Source organism: Leucoraja erinacea, chromosome 40 (genome assembly GCF_028641065.1).
Source record: "Leucoraja erinacea ecotype New England chromosome 40, Leri_hhj_1, whole genome shotgun sequence".
In the NCBI taxonomy this organism is placed as follows: Eukaryota; Metazoa; Chordata; class Chondrichthyes; order Rajiformes; family Rajidae; genus Leucoraja; species Leucoraja erinaceus.
In genome coordinates, this window is record NC_073416.1 from 5,924,035 (window position 1) to 5,945,101 (window position 21,067).

The 21,067-nt window shown below is 41.1% G+C and overlaps 1 protein-coding gene across 2 annotated transcripts in view; it reads right to left on the minus strand.

The window, feature by feature from the left end:
- LOC129714688 (spermatogenesis-associated serine-rich protein 2-like) overlaps positions 1-21,067 on the minus strand; it is a 72,102-nt gene that overhangs the window by 11,047 nt on the left and 39,988 nt on the right. For both annotated transcript variants that reach the window (XM_055664447.1, XM_055664446.1), the window contains exons 7-10: positions 20,353-20,565; positions 13,627-13,762; positions 6,294-6,352; positions 2,829-2,938 (exon numbers count right to left, since the gene is read on the minus strand). In XM_055664447.1, the coding sequence (XP_055520422.1) occupies positions 2,829-2,938; positions 6,294-6,352; positions 13,627-13,762; positions 20,353-20,565 (518 nt within the window). The remainder of the gene's footprint in view (positions 1-2,828; positions 2,939-6,293; positions 6,353-13,626; positions 13,763-20,352; positions 20,566-21,067) is intronic.

Genomic DNA, 21,067 nt, shown 5'->3' on the forward strand with positions numbered 1-21,067 from the left:
AAAGAATGACATTAATACCTTTGAAGATTGGGCAAATGTGTTATTCCGCATGGTTGAGTTAGGCATCAGATTTTGACGAGGAAAAAAATTGTTAAATATTACCTGGAAAAGAAGAATCTAAGGATTGTGGATGACAAATAGACAAATCATTAGAAGTAGTAAGTTTGATAATGTAATTCAAAGAGTCAAATCGTGCGCATTGTTTCTAGAAAGAACGGTATGAAATGTAGAGAAGTTATGGTTCACCAGACTGATTCCTGGGATGTCAGGACTTTCATATGAAGAAAGGGTCGCCGTGCGGCAAGCTCCGGAACGCTGTGGCCGCCGACACAAAGACTGGATAGACTCTGCTTGTACTCGCTAGAATTTAGAAGATTGAGGGGGGATCTTATAGAAACTTACAAAATTCTTCAGGGGTTAGACAGGCTAGATGCAGGAAGATGTTCCTGATGACTAAGAATTAAAGGGGAAGTCCAGAACAATGGGGTCACAGTTTAAGGCTATAAGTAGGGGACCGTGGGTCGTTTTGGGTCAAGTTTGGCGCCAAACGCGAGCTTTGGTGTGCAGACGACATCTGGAAAAAATCTTTTCGGACCGAGACACCGGATAAAAAAAAAAATTTTACGCAGAGAGTGGTGAATCTGGGATGAGGACTTTCATATGAAGAAAGACTGGAGTGACTTGGTTTGTACTCGCTAGAATTTAGAAGGTAGTTGAGGCCAGTTAATTGGCTATATTTAAGAGGGAGTTAGAGTGTGGAGAGAAGGCAGGTACAGGATACCGAGTTGGATGATCAGCCATGATCATATTGAATGGCGGTGCAGGCTCGAATTTTCTATGTTTCTATGCTCAAACATTGGCTGAACGACACTTGGTTTACGGTATGAAATTCTGGTCACCAATGGGTGCAATGGATTTTACAAAGATCACATCAGATAGGGGCGATTACACCCATCACATTAGGTTTCTGTTGAAAGAGAATGCTGTGAGGTGATCCCATTAAAGTTTTTTTTATTTTTTAAGAAATTGGTCAATGTTTTGATGCCATCAATAAGAACAAAGCCAGAAACCATTAAAGCAAAACATTCCCCAAGAAATTAAACAGACAATTTATCCAGAGACGAGAGAGAGAATGTGGCACGCTACTACAGGAAGCAGTGGAGGTATTAGCATACATACGTTTCAGACAAGATAAGCCTAGGATGGACAAGGCAAACAGAGGATTCTGCTGTTGACATGGTAATGTTGGGAGGAAGCTCAAGGGGAGCATGTGGCCTGCTTGGGCCAAGTGGCTTGTGGACAACCTGTATCTCAATGAGCACCATTTATCAAAGTGAAAAATCGCACTTTTAGTTTACAGCCTAGTGTCTTGACACAAAATTAATTTCAAGCACTTTTATTTACTTTTATCAAGTCATTCACACCATCCCAAAGCAGTCAACATACAATTTTGATGTGTAGAAGTTTCTGATAAGGCAAATGCAGCAGCCATTTTGCGCATTGAAAAATCACCCCAAACAGCAAAATAACAATGTAAATTGTCCTTGATAGTCGATTCTAGAAGACATTCAGGCCAGAATATTGGCTACTTTTCCAACAAGGTGCTATTTATCATTCACCTAACAGGCAGATGGGCACCATTAGAAGGATACTCAGCCAGCACAGCATATAATCCTTTGTTGAAATGCCCATCTAGAACAGATTAATGTTCAAAATCCTGGAAAGGGGCCAGAACCCACAAACTTCAATTGAATGCAAACTCCAAATACTGAGACAAGGTAGACAATAAATGCTGGGCAAACTCAGTGGATGAGGCAGCATCTATGGAGAGAAGGAATAAACGATGTTTTGGGTCGAGACCCTTCTTCAGACTGCAGTCTGGACCCGAAATGTCGCCTATTCCTTCTCTCCAAAGATGCTGCATCACCCGCTGAGTTTCTCCAGCATTTTTTTGTCTACTTTTGATTTTTTCAGCATCTGCAGTCCCTTCTTCATCTTAAACACTGAGACAAGGTGACAGTTGGAACACAGGGCAGATAATTCAATAGTTCACGTGGGAAGCTACCAGAGATGAGTTGTTATATATAAGAAATAAGTGGTCACATCATAGGGAACTCCTGTACCCACCCTGCCACCCCAGTGGCTAGCAGCAAACAACATTTAGCAATGTGCCCGATCCTTTATATTTAACTAAACAATGTTGTGCGATACGCAAGATTAGACGATGGAAGGACAAGATATTCACAAAAAGGATGAGAGATCCAGTGAATAATTAGAAAATGGAAAAACCCAATAGATCAGGTTTGTCCTCACTAAGGGTGGAATTGGCAAAATAACATTATTTATGTGGAACTGATGAATATTAGTGTCAACAATATTTAAATTGGCCTGCAGCCCTCAACGATAACAATTACTGGAAGGTAGACGTGGTTTGGTGGTCATTGAGAAAGAGTATACGAAGCTTAGAATAGAATGCAAAGGAGTCATGTACATGTGGCTTGTGGATTGTCAGTTTTATTCGGCATAACAGTTTCACATTCTTCAACAGGTTATTTATATACTGCAACTGATCAGAACAAAACCAGAGAAAAACGTTCCTTCCTAGCAGAACCTGCTTGACAGGTTAAATTCAAATGTCGAAAAGCAACAACTTGGCTAGTCCATATTCTGTATCCAAGAGAGGTTGGCCATTTGGATTTCAAAATGGACTGTAAATACTAAAAGGTGGGCTTGGCTCAAGGGCGATAAATCACACAAAGCTTACTTAAAGTGTTCCACCTTTGTGTTTTTTTTTTATAATGATGCTTAAGTAAATACAATAAATGTACCTTAATATCAGCTCGAAGCTCCACTAGTTGTTCCTCCGACATACGGACGGCATTGTCTGTCATTCTCTTCAATGTTTCAGCTTTCTTCTGGCGGCTGTCCAGAATTTCAACTAATGGGAAGCAATAGCACATTTAGTGGAGGCTTCCACTAAAGAAAACTAATCCACATATGGTCAGAACCAAGCTAGAATTACAAAACATCAGATTGCAGCAAAACTTGTTAACAAAACAGGACAGATCTTAATAGAACATAGAAAATAGGTGCAGGAGGCTATTCGGCCCTTCGAGCCAGCACCGCCATTCAATGTGATCATGGCTGATCGTCCCCAATCAATAACCCGTGCCTGCCTTCTCCCTAACTCTCTCTTAAATCCATCCAGTGACTTGGCCTCCACTGCCCTCTGTGGCAGAGAGGTCTACAAATTCACAACTCTGGGTGAAAACGTTTTTTCTCACCACAGTCTTAAATGACCTCCCCTTTATTCCAAGACTGTGGCCCCTGGTTCTGGACTCGCCCAACATTGGGAACATTTTTCCTGCATCTAGCTGGTCCAGTCCTTTTATAATTTTATACGTTTCTATAAGATCACCCCTCATCCTTCTAAACTCCAGTGAATACAAGCCTAGTCTTTTCAATCTTTCCTCATATGACAGTCCCGCCATCCCAGGGATCAATCTCGTGAACTTACACTGCACTGCCTCAATCACAAGGATGTCCTTCCACAAATTAGAGACCAAACTGTAGGCAATATTCCAGATGTTGTCTTACCAGAGCCCTATACAACTGCAGAAGAACCTCTCTACTCCTATACTGAAATCCTCTTGTTATGAAGGCCAACATTCCATTAGCTTTCTTCACTGCCTGCTGTACCTGTAAGCCAACTTTCACCGGTGTACAAGGACGCCCAGGTCTCGGTGCACCTCCCCCTTACCTAACCTAACCCCACTGAGATAATAATCTGCCCCCTTGTTTTGGATAACCTCACATTTATCTCTATTATACTGCACCTGCCACGCATCTGCAAAACTATACACTATCTTTCAACCCACTGTTGAAAAGCTATTCAATCGCGATTGAACTTGTCAAGCAGATTCCCACTTGGCTGGGAAAAAATCTGACTGGGGACCAACGTCTTAGCAAGAGGTGTTACAGCACAGAGATGCCAGAGGAGTGCTCATTCACTTACTTGGCACAAAGGGGAGCAATGACAACTTAAACACATATTTGCATGAGGAGGATATTTCCATCAAGACCAGCATTTATTTCCTCTAATCTACAGGTCTCAATGTGCTGATGGGAAAATAAATCCTTGAATTACTGCAGTCCTTCCAGTTGGGAGTCGCAGAACGATGAACCAGAGATATTTCCATATCGGGATGGTGTGGATTTGGGAAAGGAACCTGGAGGTGGTGGTGCCATTGGCACTAGTTGCCCTTGTTTAGTTTATAGATACAGCGCATAAACAGGCCCTTTGGTCCACCAAGTCTGCACCGACCAGTGATCCCAGCACATTAGCACTATCCTACACACACACACAAACTAGGGACATTATTTACATTTATACCAAGCTAATTAACCTACAAACCTGTACATCTTTGGAATGAGGGATGAACCTGATGATCTGGGAAAAAATCCACGCAAGTCATGGGGAGAACGTATAAACTCCGTACAGACAAGCACCCCCAAACCCAGGTCTCTGGCGCTGTGAGGCAGTAGCTCTACTGGTACGCCACCATGCCACCCTGATGCAGTTGTGACAGGTGCTGCCAGAGTAAGTGGGGCTGGTAACCGCAGTCCAGTCAGTTGACAGTACGCACTGCAGATGAGATTACCAAATATTAAGATGAAAGTGAAAGCAGTTTCTCCAGATATGGGAAGGAAAGTTTTATTCCTGCTGGTCCCCATTTCATCTACTTAAAAGAGAACAATCTCACATCAACAATGTTTTGCCACGTTGAGTTAGTTTAAGATGTTAAAAACCAAACACAGCAAAATTTCCATAGTCCAGCACCCTCAAGACTATATCACTGCTAGGGTGGCAGATTTTCTGGGCTAGTGCATGCTAGACCTATTAATACTCCAACACACTGAAGTTTTTAAAATAAACTTTATGATAAATGTTGCCTGTTGGCGACTGCAATATTGACAAACAGGCTTTTGCATACCTCAATAGTCATTTGCTTTCACACAAATTCCTGATCACCAAACTTGAAATTCATGCCAGACTAATCAAAATAGTGAGTTTATGCAGGGAACAGGCAACAACCACCAAGATCAAGAACAAACAAACTTCAGGAAGGGAGCCAACCTCCGCCCCACGCTCACAAGGTGCTCAGTCTACACGGAACAAATGATGGAAAATATTTAATCACACATTTTTCACAGATGCTTTCAAGAGAGAGTTAGATAGGGCTCTTAAAATAGCGGAGTCAGGGGATATGGGGAGAAGGCAGGAACGGGGTACTGATTGGGGATGATCAGCCATGATCACATTGAATGGCGGTGCTGGCTCGAAGGGCCGGATGGCCTACTCCTGCGCCTATTGTCTATTTTTCTATGAAATACACTTAGTTTATAATCGCAGAAGATCTGCTTTTCTCCCATCAGTGGGTTTCACGCTACCGTTTGAAATTCGCGCAGCAGTAAAATGCTACTAACAATCCCAGCTACTAATTTAAAACAATTAGAAGTCTTTATCTCGAAGCCAATTTAGTTTTCTCAAGATGCCCAATGCTTTCCCTTGACCAAATTGCACCATCTGAAGAGTGTTAATGAATGATTTGGGAGAGGCTTTGGTATAGAGTTTATCCATCCTAGTTGGGTAACAAATGTGGATCTACTTTCTCAGCTCTAAATTAGTTAAGATCTGCAATTTATTGAAGATAATGTTCAATTATTGATAGGTTGCTTAAACTAAAAGCAAAGACTTGTGCTCCAAGATAGACACAAAGGATAGAGTAACTCCGTGGGACAGGCAGCATCTCTGGACAGAAGGAATGGGTGACATTTCAGGTCGAGACCCTCCTTCAGAAGGAGGGTCTCAATCCAAAACGTCACCTATTCCTTCTCTCCAGAGATGCTGCCTGTCCCACTGAGTTACTCCAGCATAGTGTCTATCTTCGGTTTAAACCAGCATCTGCAGTTCCTTCCTACACATTTCGTCTTGCACTTCAATGGCACATTTTACATACCTTTCTAGATGTCGATATCAGTTTTTCCTTGTCTTTCCCAAGCTAGAAATAACGTCTTTAAATACATACACACTGAAGGATTGAAACTTAGAATATAGTAAACTTTAGCATGCCTTGGGAAACATCTCTGCATCCATTTGAAAGGGACCACTTCATACACCTTTAACCAGATTGTGAGTTTAACAGCCCAGAAGCTTCCCGAGCAATGCACAAATTACCAAAGCAACGACTCTCCTGAAATGGGATAGTATAGACTGCAAAATAGTCACTTACATGCTGCTGCTTTGACTTTGTCCATTTCTCCCAAAAGCGCCACCTCCCTGTCCATAAAACTACAAGGAAAGGAAAGAAGATTTACCAACTTCTGTAATTATAAAAGTGAGACGTCACTGGGATGCAGCTCAGTTCAGTTTAGTTTATTGTCACGTGTACCGAGGTACAGCAAAAAGCTTTTTTTTGCGGGCTAACCAGTCGGCAGAAAGACAATACATGATTCCGTATTCAATATTTTCTGGTGCCGATAGTCCTCTCAAGGAGCTATCAAAGGTGGGCTATCACAAGCATCTTCAACGCCACCTGTGAAAACTTGATAGTACAATGGTGTGAAAGTTCAAAATCTGGGCGCGATGATGAAACAACCACCAACAATTTCAGTCGCAAATGTAATCACAGTATTTTGATATACTACAAAACACTTATCAAGGAGATTTCAAGGCTTAAAATGAAATTCTGTATTCAGACATTAACCGAATACAATTCCAGTAATCACAATCTTGTTGATAAGTGTATACTAATTGCCTAGGACTCCTCTTAACATGAAAAAGCTATTTGCTTTGATCACAGCAGATCAACCATGATAACAATAAGCAGAAAACACCACTGATATATTACAGCATCTCGGATTTACAATTTTCATGAATCAACACCCATAAATCTACACAAGAGGGTTTGAAAGAAATATTTGCATAATTCCTTTGAACACAGATAAAAATAGTTTTGGAGCCATGAGATATGAACCAGAACATCATAAATACACCTGCAGAAGTCACTTTGTTTCTTTTGTGTGCATCAAGATGAGGTCTTTTATTGTAGGGAAATACAACATTGCTCCCCATTTTAAGCACCCAGTATCAGCGTCAAGTATTTCCAGGTTAGACATATCACGGTGGGACGAAGAGCAAAGACCCCTCATCTCTGCACCAACAATCTGGAGAAATCATCCCACTGCAGAAAAACATTGTTCCACCTCCCATACCAATCTGCCTTATCCGAATGAGAATGTTGCCCGTGTCAAATTAAAGACATGCCTACAGGGAACAGAGTCAGATGAATTACGAGTTAGGAAGATTTTCATGCCCTTCAAACGCAACACCTGTGGCAGTTCCTAATGGGGAGGTATGACAACATAAGCCCTGGGGTCAGTCAACACAGCTTTGTAATTTGCGGTGCTGCTATTTGCTTTTTCTTTCTTTGAAGGGTGGGGGTTGGTGGCGTTTGATGGTGCCAAGCAGGAACTGGAAACAAACTGTGACGCACCAATTTTAGATTTTATCTCGGGGCATGGTCATCACCGACTTGCAGCTTCATCTGCAAAAGTGGCCCATGCACACGTGGGCTAGGGTTGAATCGGTGTGTGACTGGTTCATTTTCTGGAAGCAGCACAGCTTTTAACAAGTTCAATTTCACTCCACGTTGCTAGCCCAGTAACCTAAACTCTGAGCTACAATCCCATCAATCATGCACACAAATGATGCTCGCCCACTTACTATAGCAAGAGGGGTGGACATTTCAGATCAGACTCACCATGATTCTTGCAGAGGGTAGGGTCCCTATAGAATACATAAAGGGCTTGTATTTGTAGCTCATTTCATGGATAGAAAGTGCAATATAATTGTTCCTGAAGACCGGCCACCTTTTCTCTCTGGAACAAGCCTTCACTTGACCAGTCAGCATTTGACAGATTTTTCTTAATCTGCTTCATGTCAGTGACAATATCTGCCAAAAGGTGGTGAGCAACGCATTGCTGGTAACAAATGTAAAACCAACAAATGTGATAAATGTTAAGGAAGGGACAGAAGTTGTTTTTTTGTTTGAGTAGAACAGACACTTGCACAATGCTCCATTCACCCTTTGTTACTTGCAAGATAAATAGTTGTAATCTCATCCACTTGGGAAACTAAATCCTGGCAAAATGCAAATACCACCACAGAAATCTGGGATTCTCAAATGAGATGATAAAATCAGTTTAGATGCTGCGACTGGGCAAAAATGGCACACGGGCTAGAATTTTAAAATGGCACAGCTCAGGTACAGCAACGTATGCAGTTTGTGCTTTTGTGAGATTCTTATATTTTCTGAATTTACAAAGGATTAAAAAAAAATATTCCTGGCATGTGAAAAAACACTTTCAACATGAAGGCAAGTAGCAGGAAACAAAAAGAGGCTACAGAAAGAGAATGATGCTTGGTTAATAGGAGTCTTTTGATCTTATTGGTCCTCATCCCCAGTGGGATTGATGAAACGTAGACTCAAACAGATGAGCAAGAGTTAAAAATGACAGCGACCCGCAACGACAGGCTGACGAGCACTTTATGTAACACTTTCACTGCAAGATCTGGCACTGCTAGTTTGATTGAGAGGAAATTGTTGGTTAGGATACCAATGAGGACTCCCTTGTGCTTCTTTGTATATTAAAGGACTTTAATCCATCCAGCATAATAATACCGTGCCTAAAAGATACCACCTGACAGAACAGCACCCTGTTATTGTGCAATGGTGCCAAGCTAGATTTGTGGTGCAAAACACATAATCTAACAGTCCAGATATACAAAACCTTGAATACACACCACTGACAACATTAATTCATGTTCCTGTATTTGGTTTGAACATTATCCACTCCATCTGATTTTCCCCACATACCCCACTTTTATTCACCCCTCTCATCTCCACCCTACGATATTGCCCTACATTTAACTGGTGATTCTGTGCTGAAAGTAGCATCAGGATGTGCCAGAGGATGGGCATTTTAAATGCCGTGCAGTCGACCCGGTAGTCTTATAATTGTTTCCTGTGCTCCTGTGATGATTGATCAGATTGGCTCATTAATGGAACCCAAAGGACCAGACACTGCTAGCGGCATCTTATTCAACTCCGAAAATGCCCCAAATGATTAGATGGCCTGGCTGGACGATTAGCAGACAGTTTCTCTCCACACAGTCCTTGAGACTTCTTAAAAATCAGCCATTTCAACAAATTCCCGTGTTCTTGCCCGAGTTTCTTTTGAAACACCAGCAATCAATTTATTTTAACCAACAAATATTGTAGTTCTTCTGTTAGATTGATAAAATGGCTTTTAACAGTCCACTCAATGTTGGTGTTGTAGATTTTGATATACGATTTCATTTATATTTCCTTCAATTGATAGCTAAAGATACTGCCGTAAAGTGAATCAGAGGGGAATTTAAAGCTTGTAATCTAATCTCAGAAGGCAATCGAGCATTGTGATGTTATTGATTGAGGCTGACAGATAATATGGAGTTAGTTACAGGAAAATTGCATATTCATCCTGGATGAATGTTTGGTTCATGGAGTTTAAACATTATATTCTTTTTCAAGGAATTAGCAACCGGGGAATAACACCCCAAATTTACATTGTAAATGGGAAATTGAAACCAACAAACTGAACTGTCAAACTGGTTGAATTTGCACTAAGTTGAGCAGACAACAGATTGTTTCGGTAACATGTCAGAGTAAAAAAAGTTTAAAAAAAACAAACAAAAAAAAACCAAATAAAAACACACATCTAATTAAATATAGCAATATGCTGGAGCAACTCAGCGGGTCAGGCAGCATCTCCAGAGAAAATGGATAGGTGACGTTTCGGGTCGGGACCCTTTTTAAGTCTGACTCGACCCAAAATGTCACCTATCCAAGTTCTCCAGAGAAATGCCTAATCCGTTGAGTTACTCCAGTATTGTGCGTCTACCTGTGGTAAAAATCAGCATTGTTATTACCCAATACCATCTCAAGTTTGGTTTTCATAATCGTATACTGTGTCACTATTAAGACTAATATATAACTCCAACTGCTCTTATTGAAGTGTAAAATAGTGTATGCTTTAGTCATTCGCTGATTAGATAAACAGCTTATCCAACAGTTCCAATGGCATTTTCCCTAGACGTCAGCAAACAGTCTTGGTTTCTATTCACGTCATTTTTCTGCTCAGGGCTCTTCCACTTCCCACAAAGAACAAAGATCTGTTCTGAGGGATCGTATTAAAGGAAAGCATTACGTGCAGCAGAAACAAAAACAACCTTCTATACTAAGAGGACATTTTTGTAGGATACACCTTTTATTCTTATTGTTGCCCCTTCTGATTTCCTCAGATTTGGCACCTCTTGAATTAGGCAGCTGATTAGCTTCCAGACATCTGTTAACATCGTTTCTTCAGACTCTGCCGAATGGGACTGCAGCAATTAGGTTATAAAATGATTCTCCCTTCCCCGAGGAAACTAAATCAGAATGCTCAAGCTCTGGAAAACTGCATGAAGCTGAAGTGTTAAAGTTCACAAAAGCATTTTAGTTTTCAAATGGTCACTCCCTTCCAATTAATTTTGAGTTTTGTTTTGAAGTAAATCACATGACATTTGTTTGAACCAAGTTGTTACTTGGCAGGTTTGCTCAAATTACAGGTATCTAGAAGACTTATACAACAAAGCATATAACCCCAAATGGAAGGAGGAGCTAGAGTCACCATTAAGTTTGGAAAATGCTCCAAACCTGACATGCAATCCGTCTCAGCCACTTTTATATGCAATTAAAACAAAACAATCGCTTCAATCTGTGCGAGAGATCTAATGGCTGAAGGTTAGCTCTTGATTTTACTCATTACAACATTGTGGATTATTACCACTTTTGTGCTGGCAATACAAGACATTACAGAATCGGTAGATTATAACTTCACAGTTCTCATATTTTTTCCCACATGACATAGGAGACGGCCATTTGCCCCATCAAATCTCTGCTGGCTCTCAAGAGTAATCCCATCGTTCTCATTTTCCCATTTATTCCCTGTAACCTAACCTATCACGCAGTCTACTCCCCGCCTAATTATGCTTTGGGGGTAGTTTACAATCAACCCAGCAGCCAGCTGTCTTTGGGGTGTGGCACAAATGCCGTTGCAGGAAGAATGTGCAAACTTCATGCATGCAGCACCCAAGGTCAGGTTTGGAGCCAAGTGACTGGAGCAGTGAGGCGGCAACTACTTGTTGCACCACTGCGCCCCCAAATATTGAATATTGAAGGGTGTCTTACGACCTGACACAACAAAACAAAGGAAAGGGGTAAGGGGCTGTCCCATTGTACGAACTAATTCAAGAGTTCTCCTGAGTTTGCCCTGATTCGAACTCCGGAGAATTACGGTAATAGCCGCTTGTCGGTACTTGGGGCTCTCGTGGACATTTTTCAACATGTTACAAAATACTCCATGTATATAGGCTATGGAACTATATTTTCACACATGGCACTTGTCATATTTTATGCTTTGTTGTCCAGGCAGTTTCCATTATTTCTGCAAGGCTTTAAAACCCACACTCTCACAGGGCTCTCAAAAGAAGTGGAAGCTCCAAGACATACAAGGCAAAACCTCATGCAAGATCTGGCAGGCGGGTGGCGCAGCGGTAGAGTTGCTGCCTCACAGCGCCAGAGACCCGGGTTCGATCCCGTCTACGGATGTTGTCTGGACAGAGTTTGTACATTCTCCCAGTGACCTGCATGGGTTTCCCCCAAGATCTTCAGTTTCCTCCCACACTCCAAAGGCGTACAGGTTTTTAGGTTAATTGACTTGGTATAAATATAAATTGTCCCTGGTATGTGTAGGATAGTGTTGATGTGCAGGGATCGCTGGTCGATGAGCCAAAGAACGCATTTCCATGCTGCATCGCAAAACTAAACTGGTCCAAGACTGCCGTTAGATTCAGCGACTCCTCCGTTTAAACATTCACTTAAAAAGAATGAGGCAGCGTTATTCAACCTAATTGAAGACTTCATGTGGGGGTTGAGAGCATGCCTCTAAAGTATCCGTGTACTCAGCATTTGATGATATGTCTGGCAAATTCACCGGGGGATCCACTGATCTCGCATCATGATTTTGAATAATGGGCTGGTCAGTGTCATACAGCAAGTACACATCACGTGTAGTCTTATGATCTTGAATGTCTCAAGTGATATCGATTGGAAAACACAAGAGGCATGGTTTGTATAAATATTTGAACGGCTCCTCTTGATATTCGTCTATCATTCCTAAACTGAAGATTAAATTAGCATTGGCAGGGCAAAACATCGATGCAATTCCACAGAAAATTTGAATGCAGGCAAATCTCCATTTGATATTCCAAATTGCAGCAGATGCCGAGATCAAGGGAAACCCAATTTGAAGCTAATTCACAAACTGGACAGGTGGATACAAGCTAGACAAGAAATGCTGGAGAAACGTCGCCAATTCCTTCTCTCCATAGATGCTGCCTCACTCGCTGAGTTTCACCAGCATTTCTCCTCTCCCTTCGATTTTTCTAGCGTCTGCAGTTGTTTCTTAAACAGGTAGATACAAGCAACAGGTCACGTCCTTTAGATATGGTATGTGTAAATATAGCATAAAGTGGCTCGAAGGGCCAAATGGCCTACTCCTGCACCCATTGTCTATAAAGCATTTAAAAAACATTTACTCAACATTTACTCAACTATGCATACAAAACACCAGCTTGAAAACAGACCAAGCAGAGGACAAATCATTTGGTACTCTCTCAGCATTGAAAAAAGTATCAAGGCAAGCACTTGAATCACCAATTCATTGTAGGCCAAGGGCCATGTGGTCACAAATAGGGATGAGCGTGAATGGCACTTGACACTGTGGGCTGAAAGGCCTACTTCCAACTCCAAAACTGGAATCGATGTTTATTTTCCTTTCAGAAATTTTTTCTGCCGACTCTTAGTGGAAACTGTACATGCAGGAAAGTCAAAGATTTGGTATTTGTTGCAATGCCCCAAATAGTTGAAAACCTGTCCGCACTAAATGCCAAAGGCCACATGAAGGGCACTTGGCTGTCGTCTCGCTGGAATTCAGGGCAGGGTTGAGAGGAAGAGGGTGGTGCTGACAAATTACAATTAAAACTATGCAGGATCATAGGCTTTCATAATTTAGGAAAGGTAGATTCCTGAAATACTCAAGTGTAAATTTGCTTACATTTATTGTACTTAAAGGTGTGGTCTGACAACAGGATATAATTAAATATCAGATTCAAACATCCGCACACCTTTGTCTTCACTTATCACCTCCAGCCTTGGTGACCGTTTCCACGCTTCTCCCCCCCCCCCCCCTCCTGAATCATCACCTAATCAACCCCTCCTTACCTGGATCCACCGATCACTCGCTAGCTCTTGCCTCACTCCTTCCAGTCGCATCTCTCTACTATCCATCTCCCCCTCTACTCCATCAGCCTGAAGGGTCTTGGCCCGAAATATTGTCTGTCCATTTCCCTTCCACAGATTCTGCCTGACTCACTGTGTTCTTCCAATGGCAAAGGTCATTTATTTTCATTGATTCACCTACCAGTTCTGTATTTCAGCAAATGCCACCTTCATCTTCTTTATAGAAACGTCCATTTCCTCCTTAATAAGTGGCCGATATCTGGCTAGAGACACAGTACATCGCTGCAAGTCTTTTGCCGACTTTTCTATGTTAGTACCTGGAGAAAACAAAAATGAAAAGTGAATTCTAACAACTTGCATTTGCAAACTGCTCCAAATTCTGAGAAAACAAAATGCTGGAACAACTCAATCCTAAGGTTTTTTCTGCTTCTATTGATGTTTCATTAAAAACAAGGGTGGGTGGGGGTGGAAAGAGAAGAAATGTTTTTGTGTCTATCTTCAGTTTAAACCAGCATCTGCAGCTCCTTCCCACACAAGAGAAATGTGGATATGGGTAGTTACAAAACACTACTAATGCAGCAGAAGTGCTATGGATGCTTATATTAAAGCTCCTCACGCAAGCTTCCAGTTATGATTATGATGCAGAGAGAACAATTATTAAAACATCACATAGCTGATCCCATAATAGAACTCCATTCCTCACCATCAGGAGCAGAGGTGGAGGCAGAGTTGTTGCCAATCTTTTCCAATATACTACACTATAACTATTACATTAACAAAATCATCCATTTCAACTTTAATGCATCAACCGTAAAAGATAACTTCAAGAACAAACTTGCATCCTTTTTACAACCTCGGGGCATCCCAAAGTCTTCTGCAACAAGCGAGCTACATGAAGTCATTGTGTGCATTGTTAGTTCTGGCAAATAATTCACCCACTGCAAACTCCCATAAACAGTCACGCAGCAATGACCAGATCATTTGTTTTGGAGATGTTGGTCGAGGGATTTTGGGCAGGACATGGAGAATTCCCGCTTCTTGATGTCTAAATTGTACCATGCATCTTTTACACCCACTGGGTTACTCCAGCTTTTTGTGTCCATCTTTGGTTTAAACCAGCATCTGCAGTTCCTTCCTGCACATTTTACACTTTTAGAGAGTCATGATTTAACCATTCATTCAAAAGGGAGCATCACTGACAGTGCACCACTTCTTCAGTTCTGTACTACGGAGAAGAATTGTGTTAGCTCAATGCATTACTGGATTTTTTTTTTGATTTTTTTAAAATAAATAAAAACAGGACTTCCCACAAATCAGTGTTTTCGTTTTCATTCTGAGTTTGAGCAAGGAATAACAGACAAAGACAAAACATAAATCAAATCCCCAAAGAGAACTATGCAGAAGCAGTTGTCCTGATACCATAATATCTAGCAGGCAGCATGGACTAGTTCCACAAGATAAATAGATGACATGACTCTCTGGAGGCCAGTGGCCATATACAATACTGGCCATTAGATAAATGCCATTGTTTGAGCGCTAGCACAACAGATTGTAAGTGGAAATAATAAAAAAGATGTCTAAAGTTTGAGTCTAATAATTAGAGAGAAAAGCCTTTGGGAAAGAGGGCCAAAGAGAATCCCTGGAGGCAGATGGTGACGATGCGAGACAGAGGAACAACTGGTCATGACCATGAAAAGTTGACAAAAGCAAATAAAAGTTACAATGACCTGGGTTTAGAGGTCATGATTGATTTTGTAGACAGACATTCGTAAATAAGGGATGTCCACGAGATAATACTATCTGGATCCGCTTCTAAAGGGAGCTGGGACTAAGTTTCAGTTTAGACATTCGTTAAGGATTGCCTGGTTTGCCCCACAATATATTGAGATGCATTTGCAATATGTTCCTGTGGAGCTCGGAACATATCAGTTGTAGTCATGCACAGGACTGACTACCTGAGCAGATTTCTTCAATGTTGTAAAGGGTAGATTCTGGCATGGAATAGGCAAACTCATGTTAAATGCACTGGTCTACATGACACAGCATTGTACTGAATCCTACTGAATCCAACAGCAAGAGCTGTAGCTTTCCACTAACTGACTAGTAAGGGTGTCAAGAGTTATGGGGAGAAGGCAGGAGAATGGGGTTGAGGGGAAAACATGGAACAGCCACGATTGAATGGCGCAGTAGACTTGATGGGCAGAATGGAATAATTCTGCTCCTAGAACTTGTGAACCAACAGGCAAATACGGTATTCATAGAAGTTTAAAGGTGTGTAAATCCTTTGTGTTTAAATATTAGAGCCAAATATTGAATGTTATCTGCTAAAGAATTAAATAGAACATGGATTAAAAATGCAGATTTGGATCTTAACTTGAATATAAACCGGTTAATCCTCCTTAGCTCTGGCAATAACCTATCAGTGTACATCTGATTGCACGGGAACCTGGATCTGAACACATAGTAAACTTCACAAGATTTTCCCATTCAGCATTTGCAAATCTTGGGTCACAGCTGGTCCACAGCTTGTGACTCAGCCGTGAGCACAAAGGGAAAAAAAAAGTCAGTATTTGAAAAGTGGGTTTCAATAAATCCACTCATTAAACATTCAGTGAAATCACTGGCCTAAGATCTACATATCATAGAAACATAGAAAATAGGGGCAGGATGCCATTCAGCCCTTCAAGCCAGCACCGCCATTCATTGTGATCATGGCTGATCGTCCCCAATCAATAATCCGTGCCTGCCTTCTCCCCATATCCCTTGACTCCACTAGCCCCTAGAGCTCTATCTAACTCTCGCTTAAATCCACCCAGTGATTTGGCCTCCACTGCCCTCTGTGGCAGGGATTTCCACAAATTCACAACTCTCTGGGTGAAAAGGTTTTTTCTCACCTCAGTCTTAAATGGCCCCTGGTTCTGGACTCGCCCAACATTGGGAACATTTATCCTGCATCTAGCATGTCCAGTCCTTTTAGAATTGTATATGTTTCTATAAGACCCCCTTTTATAATTTTACATGCTTCTATAAGATCAAAGCCAATTGGACTACATGGAAGAATGCCGTTAGTCTTGTTCCGGAATGAATAGTTTTAAAAAAGCTATCGGCCAGAAGCATTTTGTTCAATTCTTTGCTGCTGCAGCGACACAGCTGGAAGGCAGGATGAATCACACTCGGTCTGGCTGCTGTTAATCCAGTCTGTCCCTAGCCTCTCAAAAAACCAGAATTATCTGATAAACCATTTTAATGCCACTGGTGCTTTTTCAATTAGAACAAAGACGAGTAGACTGTACCAGTCTGCAAGCATCAGGCAAAGCAAGACTAGTCCGAGTTGCATCGTGTCTTGTGGGGCAGGACGGGGAGAACACAACTGTGGCTTTGCTTATGGTGATGGACTTTCATGTATTCCTTTCTCAATGCTCAACTCAGAAGATTTTCCCTTATCCCTATCAATTTCTTTTAACAATTAAGATGGAGATTTCAACCCACTACATGATTTTATGAATTAGATCTTAACATCGAGGTACAAAATAACCCAAAGTTGGTGCTACATCTCAAATCAATCCAACATAGTTACTTCAAAAGTAGAGGGGTACTCGTACTTTAGTTTTGTAAAACAACCCATCACAGCAGTTAGTTCTGATGACAATTTTGTCAGAGGGTGGTGAATCTGTGGCATTCTTTGCCACAGAAGGTTGTGGAGGCCAAGTCAATGGATATTTTTAAAGCAGAGACAGGTAGATTCTTGGGTGTCAGGGGTTATGGGGAGAAGGCAGGAGAATGGGGTTAGGAGGGAGAGATAGATCAGCCATGATTGAATGGCGGAGTAGACTTGATGGGCCGAATGGCCTAATTCTGCTCCTATTACTTATGACATGACGATAGTCAATCCAACATAAAAATACTCTGATATATTGTGTCATGAATGTGGACCCACACAGGATTTGCCCCAACCCTCCAAACTTTAAAATTATAGCCTTGTGCAATATAAATACAATAACCTTAGTTGCATGACTTTGCCTAGCAGCTTAATGGTTCAGTAATTTCAAATAACCAACTTGGCAATTTCACATCTTACACCTGCACACTTGAATGGCTTGAAGAACATTACCCGTTGTCAAGCAAATGGCAGTTTCAGATGCGACTGTTTGGCAGCGTTTAAAAGCTGGATAATGATCTTGACGGATAGGAAGATCACTCGACGCCGATACTTGGAGCAACGTTGAAATCTTTAGAATTGACCAGGTGAAACTAAAATTTCTGGCAACACTCAATTATTCAAAATGACTGCATAATATTTTTATGTCGTTTCAGGATCAACCTTCCAAAGAATGGTTTATTTGTAAATTGGGACGTCATACATGCTAATATATGAAGAGAAGCTTGGTTACTAATCCCACTTGTTGCTAAACATTGGAACGATTCCGAAATGGGAAGGCAGTTTGTTCTACGATTAATTATAGTGATCAATGTACAAGCACAACTACAATTGGTTATATGCATGTTACCTTGACATATGATCTTTGCACAGACCTTTAATCCCTGGTTTAACCCATTTGATGCAAACTGGGACAGGCTTTCATAAGTTAATATCACAGAAACATAGAAAATAGGTGCAGGAGTAGGCCATTCCGCCCTTCAATATGATCATGGCTGATCATCCAACTCAGTATCCTGTACCTGCCTTCTCTCCATACCCCCTGATCCCTTTAGCCACAAGGGCCACATCTAACTCCCTCTTAAATATAGCCAATGAACTGTGGCCTCAACTACCTTCTGTGGCAGAGAATTCCAGAGATTCACCACTCTCTGTGTGAAAAATGTTTTCCTCATCTCGGTCCTAAAAGATTTCTCCCTTATCCTTAAACTGTGACCCCTTATCCTGGACTTCCCCAACATCGGGAACAATCTTCCTGCATCTAGCGTGTCCAATCCCTTAAGAATTTTGTAAGTTTCTATAAGATCCCCCCTCAATCTTCTAAATTCTAGCGAGTACAAACCAAGTCTATCCAGTCTTTCTTCATATGAAAGTCCTGACATCCCAGGAATCAGTCTGGTGAACCTTCTCTGTACTCCCTCTACGGCAAGAATGTCTTTCCTCAGATTAGGAGACCAAAACTGTACGCAATACTCCAGGTGTGGTCTCACCAAGACCCTGTACAACTGCAGTGGAACCTCCCTGCTCCTATACTCAAACTCAGAAGACTAAAAGATATGAAACTTTATCCATTTTGCCAAGGTTGTTGGACATTTAACCAAGATTGGAAAAAGTTAATCAGAGACGATGTCTAATTGGGGAGGTCACATTAACTTGATGTAAATTTATGCTCCCATTTGTAGATTTCCAAACACCAACCTATTTGTGCTTTGATATTAAAATAATCTATTGCTTAAATACAAACTTGAAAACATCTAATCAATATCAATCCATGTGCAGAAGCCTGCAAACATATCTGAAATTCAATTGACGAACAAATTGACCAATTTGCTGTGATTCACCGCACGTTTAAGTAATGCAGAGTCTGGGTAGTCATGTTACACGACATAGCAAAAGAGCCCAAATAAAGCTTGGAATGATCGCAAGTAATTCATTAGGAGACCACACACAGGGATAATACTCACCTTTGGAATTCTAAAAGAAATGGGCATGGATAGTCTCAAACTAGTTTACAGTGGACCTGGGTTCAAAACAATATTCCGCAAACAAAATCCTCATGTCACGAGGACAGCTGGCAAAGTTGGGTAAAATGTAGGGTCTTGAGGCCAGAGTTAATATCTTCTTGTATTAGAAAATAAGTGAGCTTTAAGTTACAGCGGAAATCAAACTAATCCAGCATGAAAGTGGTCAACGCTGACAAGAGTGGCAAAAACTGGGATGTTCTTGAGCTCCACACAAGCGAAAGTCCAAGTGCAATTATGCAGTAATATAGAAATGGAACACAAAGCTGCAATACATTCTCATAAAATAATGATTCTGCCTATAATTGTACATGGAATCCAGTTTTCAGTTTATGGCACTGAAGCAGGATATGCAAGCAAACATACTAAGCAAAAGCCTCAGATTCACTTATATAAAGGTTAGGTTATATTAAAAATAAATAATCAGAGGATGTGTCAGCTCGGAGTTCTGTTGCATATCTCACGGTTCAAAGACACTGGCAGAGCGCACATAGCACAAACAAAGTGTTGCTGCAATTTCACCGTCAGATCTTTCATGAATCCAACACTGAACATAATCTGAGGCGTTACATAATACTCAAGTTATTTGTTGAATTCCACCCCAAAAAAGGCTGCTCTCAGAATGCTGTCATTTGTACACAGCTGGCCATTATTTGAGTAACACGTCCAGCTTGTTGGCACAAGTCTAGCTTTATTAGTTCTCTCCAAGCTCTTGACAAAACTAGATTGCTTTAGGGGGGTGGAGCCAAGAGTGAAACAAAGTGTAGAAAAGTTTTGCATCAGAACAGAGGGTAAACCCACCCAGGAAGAATAAAAAGACCAAGTCTCCCCCTCTCTGCTCCTTAAACATGAGGTCATCCAAATGCATCATTTGACTTGATTCCCTCCACCACTGGCAGCCATGCTATCAGGTTCCACATTGCTGAGCTCTCCAATTCCCAAAACCTCTTCATTTCTCAAGACAAGTACTGGTCAGACTGAATTCACCATTTCTCTGACATACAGCCCCTGTTATTTTATACAAGCAAACTCCCTACCCAGTTGCACAATATTTGGCATATGTGGAATCACCACACCCAGCAGTGAACCACACACATATGACCAACATACTTTCCCCTCTTCCCCCCCCCCCCCCCCCCACATACATTGATGCAAATTGAAGCACAACTAGTTCACCAGCACATTCAGTATTTTATATCATGCAAAATGCTTTGGAAATAACCCTTACCTATTTTTTTATTTTTAGATGAAACAAATGCACCATCATCTGGCATGACTAAGGAAAGAGAGGCAGAGGACTGTGAACCCGAAGAAGCTCGTGATCTGGGCTTGGCTGCATGTCTTTGTTGCTGTATTCTTGAAGAATGGGCACTATGGTGGAATTGTTGACTAGGCTGGTGCTTGGATTCAGATTTACACTTTTCATTTTCTACTGCAGGTTCTGAAAAATAGTAGTTAAGGGAATTGTCAGGATGAAGGCTGCAATCAAAAACAAACATTTTTAATTATGGGGGAAAAAAACCCCAAAACACCGTTTTGACACATTCTCCATATTATGTTAAGATACAAGAGTTAGAAAATTCAAAAGTTGTGTCGTTTCAATACAGTTTACAGTAAACAGGCCGACTTTAGGCAAGGAAACAACCTCATTCGATGATTTGCCAGATAAAGAGAAGGTTTTGTATTAGACCAAGATCCAGCTTAGTTACAAAGTGATCTGATCAAAAGGAAGTCAGCATCTGCAGGAGTAATGCACAAACAAGCAAGCTAGTTTTTTTTCCCTCCCAATTGAAAGGGGGAAATTTATGAGGGTACCAAAACTAAATTTTAAGCAGACAACAATTAAGACTACTTAATTCAAGCATTCCTCGAATTGTAGCAAAAAAAGAAGAAATTAGCATAGAAATTAGCATATAGACGTAAATAAGTTGGTAGTGAATTGC